The sequence below is a fragment of the Penaeus vannamei genome, chromosome 3 (assembly GCF_042767895.1).
Source record: "Penaeus vannamei isolate JL-2024 chromosome 3, ASM4276789v1, whole genome shotgun sequence".
Lineage (NCBI taxonomy): Eukaryota > Metazoa > Arthropoda > Malacostraca > Decapoda > Penaeidae > Penaeus > Penaeus vannamei.
In genome coordinates, this window is record NC_091551.1 from 48309643 (window position 1) to 48317142 (window position 7500).

General features: G+C 35.4%; 1 protein-coding gene across 1 annotated transcript in view; it reads left to right on the top strand.

The window, feature by feature from the left end:
• The window catches only part of LOC113828023 (uncharacterized), a 9735-nt gene extending 6034 nt beyond the window's left edge, over window positions 1–3701 (top strand). Inside the window, exons 4-7 of the mRNA XM_027380964.2 lie at window positions 1–50; window positions 414–836; window positions 2818–2945; window positions 3522–3701. The exon at window positions 1–50 is cut by the window's left edge and continues 178 nt beyond it. Of these exons, the coding sequence (XP_027236765.2) occupies window positions 1–50; window positions 414–836; window positions 2818–2945; window positions 3522–3612 (692 nt within the window). The 3' untranslated portion in view covers window positions 3613–3701. The remainder of the gene's footprint in view (window positions 51–413; window positions 837–2817; window positions 2946–3521) is intronic.
• Window positions 3702–7500: the final 3799 nt, after the last annotated feature.

The following is a 7500-nucleotide window of genomic DNA, read 5'->3' on the forward strand; positions in this document are numbered from 1 at the left end:
TTGGAGATCCGAATGTGGATGTGGTTTTGTCCAGAGATACGGATGCCAAGGTGATGTGGTTGGGTTGAGGGTGATGTGGATGGGTTCAGGGTGATGTGGAGGTGGGGTTTGTGGTGATGGTGGTGGTGGTGGCAGTGATGATAATAGAGTATGTGATGATAATGGTAATACTGAGGGTAATGATGATGATAAAGATAGTGATATAGCAATAATAATGATAGTGATGATGATAATAATAATAATAATAATAATGATAATGATAATAGCTATAAGAGAAATTATGATAATAATAAAACACAAAAAACAAACAAAACAGCAACAGGACCACCACCACCAGCAACACAGCTACCATAAAAAGAGAAAACAAAACAAATAAACAAAAGAAAACTAAACAAGCCCCTCCTTGCGCACAGATCCTGGAGCGCGAGACAGCCGCCGTCCGGGAGTGGCTGAGGACGAACCGCTCCTTCCACGTCATGAGGGACCACCATAACCACTGCGCCCACGTGATGGGGGGCATGTGGGGCATGAGGATGGATGTTGCGGATAGGAAGCGAGGAGGAGGAGGAGGAGAAAAGGAAGGAGGGAGAGAAGCAGGAGGAGAGGAAGAAGGACGGGGTGGGAAGGAAGGCAGTATTAAAGGAGAGAAAAGAGAAGATGGAAAGGGAAAGGAAGGGCAAGAAAAGAATGGCAAAGAAAATACAGAAGGAGGAGGAGGAGGAGGCACCGAAGCCCTCTCCTCCTCCGGCAGGGACTTCTTCGCCTCCGTCAGAAACAGCATCATACAGCAGGGATCAGGGTTCCATAAGGATGATAACGACCAGGGCATCTTGGGCGTGAGTTAGAAATTATTTTTAGTTCTATTTTAGTTCTATTTATTATATCTTTATCATCATTATTACTTTGTTATGCTTTATCATAATTGTTATTATCATTAATTTTACTATTATTGTTCTTTATCCTTTTTTGTCATAAGTTTTCTTAGATTCACTTTGTTATTACTTAATATTCTTTAAAGATGTGATATTCATGATTATATTTTCATCCTTAATCAAATTATCTCCTTTGTTTGGATTTTATTTTTGCTAAGATGGCATTCTTTAAATTATATTTCTGCTTATTCGAATACTTTCAGAAATTATATATTTTAACTATTTCATTACTTTCATGATTAATTCAAATGATTCAATTATTCTTTTATGAAAAAAAAACTTTTGATATTCTTTTTACAAGCATCGATAATACAAATATGTAAATTAGAAAAAAAATGTTTTTATTAATTAATTAATTCTGAAGAGGCTTGTAAATAGCTCTTAAAATAGTTAAAACAATAGTTGAGAACCCTCCTTCAAACTTGTTTACAACAATAGTTTAAAAAAAAAAAAACACAGTAACATAAACAAAACACATTCTTGAACATATTTATATTAAAATATTTAACCGATATGTAAACCTCACACAATCCCTTTCATTAACACTCAACATAAAAAAAATCGACTGACTGATCCCTTAAAATTATCAGCCGTGACGACAGCCAAGCAAAGCAGCTAATACCATGTGGAATTAAGATGTTTAATACGTTTAATATATCTAAAACGTTTAATTAAGTTGTTTAAAACGTTTAACATATCTAAAACGTTTAATTTAGGTGTTTAAAAAGTTTAACATATCTAAAACGTTTAATTAAGTTGTTTAAAACGTTTAACATATCTAAAACGTTTAATTAAGGTTTTTAAAACGTTTAACATATCTAAAACGTTTAATTAAGGTTTTTAAAACGTTTAACATATCTAAAACGTTTAATTAAGGTTTTTAAAACGTTTAACATATCTAAAACGTTTAATTAAGGTTTTTAAAACGTTTAACATATCTAAAACTTTTAATTAAGGTTTTTAAAACGTTTAACATATCTAAAACGTTTAATTAAGGTTTTTAAAACGTTTAACATATCTAAAACGTTTAATTAAGGTGTTTAAAACGTTTAACATATCTAAAACGTTTAATTAAGATGTTTAAAACGTTCAACATATCTAAAACGTTTAATTAAGATGTTTAAAACGTTTAACGTATCTAAAACGTTTATTTAAGGTGTTTAAAACGTTTAACGTATCTAAAACGTTTATTTAAGGTGTTTAAAACGTTTAACATATCTAAAACGTTTAATTAAGGTGTTTAAAACGTTTAACATATCTAAAACGTTGAATTAAGATGTTTAAAACGTTTAACATAACTAAAACGTTTAATTAAGATGTTTAAAACGTTTAACATATCTAAAACGTTTAATTAAGATGTTTAAAACGTTTAACATATCTAAAACGTTGAATTAAGATGTTTAAAACGTTTAACATATCTAAAACGTTGAATTAAGATGTTTAAAACGTTTAACATATCCAAAACGTTTAATTAAGGTGTTTAAAACGTTTAACATATCTAAAACGTTGAATTAAGATGTTTAAAACGTTTAACATAACTAAAACGTTTAATTAAGGTGTTTAAAACGTTTAACATATCTAAAACGTTTAATTAAGGTGTTTAAAACGTTCAACATATCTAAAACGTTTAATTAAGATGTTTAAAACGTTTAACATATCTAAAACGTTTAATTGAGATGTTTAAAACGTTCAACATATCTAAAACGTTTAATTAAGATGTTTAAAACGTTTAACATGTCTAAAACGTTTAATTAAGGTGTTTAAAACGTTTAACATATCTAAAACGTTTAATTAAGATGTTTAATACGTTCAACGTATCTAAAACGTTTAATTAAGATGTTTAAAACGTTTAAGAGCTTCTAACTGACCTCGTTTCCCTTTACAGAAAGTGCTCTGGTCAGCCTTTAAGACTGACCTCGTTTCCCACAGTAGCTTCTGCTGTGAAAAATTTCCTGAAGGTTTCACTCCGTTTCCGACACAGCGAGTCGAGAGGTCCTTTGTCGGGAATAAGGAGTAAGTGTATGTGGCAACTTGGGTAAATAAGGAGTAAATTGGGTAAATAAGTTGTAAATAACTCTAGAAATTGATATAAAAAGATATATGAATTATTTAAATGAATATAAAATAGAATTGATGAACAATATAAATAAATATAAAATAGAATTGATTATGGAAATGAATATGAACTATTTATATAGAGAAGTAAATAAATAAAGAATTTAATTGCATATTAAAGGATTATAAATAAATTAAAGATAAGTAAATAAATCAGTTATAAATAAGCAAATAAATCAGTCATAAATAAGCAAATAAATCAGTTATAGATAAGTAAATAAATAAATTAGGTAAAAAAGGAGTATGTGATATGTTAGGTTCCAATTAGTGTTAATTTCTTCTTCGTTATGTTTTTAATCGTTATCATGCGTTCGTTTCTCTCACTCTCGCCCCCAGCTATATTAGTTAAATAAATTAGTTATAAATAAGGAATAAGTGTGATGTGTTAGGTTCAGTCTAATTACTGTTCATTTCTTTATCATCATGTTTTTAATCATTACCACGCGTTCGTTTCTCTTTCACTCTCGCCTTCAGCTACAGTAAACATCCGGAGGGCTTCCAGGTGCGATTCGCGTGTCCGAAAGCGTGCCGGCATCCCGAACACACGGACTGGGAGTTTTGCTGAACGAAGCCACCTGAGTGTTGTGTTCGGTGTAATGGAGCTTGTTAGTGACACGTTGTTAGCGATGTACAAGAGTAAAGGTTTATCACGAGTGTTGTTTGTGTTTGAGGTCCTGTTATTCTCTGTTTGGTGATGGTGGCAAGGAGAGAAAAAGCATTAATGATATTAGTACTAAGAGATGATCAGTATAAAATGGTGATTTTTATTTACACTATTGATATACTTATGATACTGAAAACACCGCATCAAGTGTCAACTGTGATGAAATGATGATAATATTAAAACAAAATAAATTGGTAATGCCAGTTTTGATAATAGGTACGATAGCAGTGTTACGATAATGATGTCGATAATGATAATAAGAGTTTATTCATACATTGACAGCAGTCGTAGTGATAGTAATAGCAGTTGTTATTGTAACAACAGCAGCAGTAGTCGTAGAAATAGTAAAGGTGATGATGATCATAACAAGAATGATTAAAATCAATTGCGCCAATCGTCAATACCTGCTGTATAATGAACAGTAACTCACTCATTCTTCTTTTTACGGTTTTCTTTCTCTCTCTCTCTCTCTTTCTCTCTCTCTCTCTCTCTCTTTCTCTCTCTCTCTCTCTCTCTCTCTCTCTCTCTCTCTCTCTCATTTTTTTTTTTTCTCGCATCTTAAAAGTGCAATGCCACGGTGATGGACGTTGCACTCAGAGGGGTTGGATGTTATTTCACTTGCCCTTATTACCAGAGTATTACCTCTCGGCACTTGATACTGTGTTATAGGCTTGCTTATGCTACTAGCATTCTCGGGCCAAGAGGAAATATTCTTAGCTTGACATACAGCTTGAAGGTAATCAGAAACATATGTGTGACGGACGTTACATAAAATGGACATAGGTAAATACTAAGTAACTTTATTTGCAAATTGTTTGAAAACTTGGTGCTATACATAGGGTATTTCTCCCCTAAAAATTAACTCAAGATGGTCACAGAAAACTCTAAATAGCAGTTAACTGTCAAACCCAAAACCTGATGAAAATATGTTACGTAACTCTGTGTGACGGACGTTACTTGATGGCTGTTACAGTGTCCATTGTCACAGTTCTTGAATTCAGTAAGTTTTCTTATATATTATGAAATGTATTGTCTAGCATATAGTACTAGCATATTAAATCAAGTGTAAATGAACCAAAAAGCAAGTCTAATTAAGAAGTTTTGCGAGGCTAAATTTACTCCATTTTAGGGGCCAAAAGACTTGAAAACATGTAACATATATTTGAAGGCACGCCCATGAACAAAAAATGATGGGGCTAATTCAAAACAACTTTTTTCTGGGAAACTGGGGGTCTTGTGAATAAATTTCCACCATATATAGAATAAAACAGTGATATTTTTTCCCCTTAAGTCTTCCCGGGAATTGCCCAAAAGACAAGAAAAAGATTATTTCCACACCACCAAATATCTTACAGTAGTAGAAGTAGAAATAGTAAAGGTGATGATAATGACAAAGAGAATTATTGTAATTAACAACGACAATCGTCAATACCTGCAGTGTTGTTAACATTAACTCACTCATTTTTCTTTTTATGGTTTTATTATTTTTTATACTCGCATCATCTTAAAAGATCTTGCACCTGAAGTTGTCAATAAAAGGGATTAATGAGACAAGCAATTTATTGTGTAGAGATAAATAGCCAAACGAATACAAACAGACAACCAGACCAACAACTAGACAAATAAACACGCGAATAAGAACCATGAAAATAAGAACAAAACTGTGAGTATTATCTATCGACGCAGATGAATAGCCATAGTGTAGAGATAGACATACGAATACAAACAGACACAAACTAACTAGACAAACAAACACGCCAATAAGAACCATGAATAGCAATAACAAAACTGAGTCTTATCTATCGACGCAGATGAATAGCCATAGTATAAAGATAAATAGTCATACGAATACAAACAGACACACAAACTAACTAGACAAACAAACACGCGAATAAAAACCATGATAAACAATAACAAAAACTGCGAGCCTTATCTACCGAACCAAAGAAGCCTATTCCTCGAACCCGCGAATCTGAACCCGAACCGATTCTGCCACAGGGAGGCTTTGCGGACGAGCGGCTGATGACGTCACTGCCTAGGCTTTGCGGTCGAGCGGCGGATGACGTCACTGCCTAGGCTTTGCGGACGAGCGGCGGATGACGTCACTGCCTAGGCTTTGCGGACGAGCGGCGGATGACGTCACTGCCTAGGCTTTGCGGACGAGCGGCTGATGACGTCACTGCCTAGGCTTTGCGGACGAGCGGCTGATGACGTCACTGCCTGCGCGAGGCAACCGTTGCCTTCTCGGTCACGTGACGCGTTTCAGTCGTCGGTCGTGGCTTGGGTTTAGGCTGTGTGTGTGTTCGTGTGTGTGTGTGTGTGTGTGTGCGTGCGTGCGTGCGTGTGTGTGTGTGTGTGTGTGTGTGTGTGTGTGTGTGTGTGTGTGTGTGTGTGTGTGTGAGTGTCTGTGTGTGTGTGTGTGTGTGTGTGTGTGTGTGTGAGTGTGTGTGTGTGTGAGTGTGTGTGTGTGTGTGTGAGTGTGTGTGTGTGTGTGTGTGTGTGTGTGTGTGTGTGTGTGTGTGAGTGTGTGTGTGTATGTGCGTGTGTGTGAGTGTGTGAGTGTGTGTGTGTGTGTGTGAGTGTGTGTGTGTGTGTGTGTGTGTGTGTGTATGTGCGTGTGTGTGAGTGTGTGAGTGTGTGTGTGTGTGTGTGAGTGTGTGTGTGTGTGTGTGTGTGTGTGTGTGTGAGTGTGTGTGTGTGTGTGTGTGTGAGTGTGTGAGTGTGTGTGTGTGTGTGTGAGTGTGTGTGTGTGTGTGTGTGTGTGTGTGTGTGTGTGTGTGTGTGAGTGTGTGTGTGTGTGTGAGTGTGTGTGTGTGTGTGTGTGTGTGAGTGTGTGTGTGTGTGTGTGGGTGTGTGTGCGTATATGTGTGTGTGTGTGTGTGGGTGGGTATATGTGTGTGTGTGTGTGTGTGTGTGTGTGTGTGTGTGTGTGTGTGTGTGTGTGTCTACATATATATATTTGCATATGTACATATATGTATGTATGTGTATACGCACACACATAGATGGATAGATGGACAGATAGATAAACAAATTATCCTATCGATTTAATTTTGATAATCTACACAGAAAATGTACAGCCCTCTGAGTGTAAGAAAACAAATATATGTAAGTATATACAAGAAAAAATTAGTTCAAAACTTCAAAATTCATAATCATACTGGACATAATTAGTGTTTGCTCAATTTGACATGAAAAGTTGCAACAGTTTTCCCCGATTTCAGGACTCGGTTCATGATAGGATTTCAGAACATTCATTATGGCGATTTTTTCTCTATATTTTTTGTCTTTCTTTCTTTCTTTTTTTATTATATTTTCTCCGTTCATCATTTTAAAATATGATTAGGTTGTCATTTCCTTATTCTTTCATTATATAATGATAAAAGGATGTAGAAAGAGGGAAAAAAGTTTCACAACTGGTGTGTGTGTGTGTGTGTGTACGTGTGCGTGTGCGTATGTGCGTGTGTGTGTGTGTGTGTGTGTGTGTGTGTGTGTGTGTGTGTCTGTCTGTCTGTCTGTCTGTCTGTCTGTCTGTCTGTCTGTCTGTCTGTCTGTCTGTCTGTCTGTCTGTCTGTCAGTCTGCCTACCTAAGCATGTGGTGTGCGTACGAACCACCCATAAATTCCTTTATAAAACAAAGAAAATTATCAAATGAATCTGAAAGATCGTTCGCCATATAAATCGCCCAAACAAACCGTCGCAGGATTTACACTTAGGAAAATATTTTCACGGCAAAATTCGGATTTATTTCGGCGAACAAATCCTGCATAACTGCGATGATAATTATTA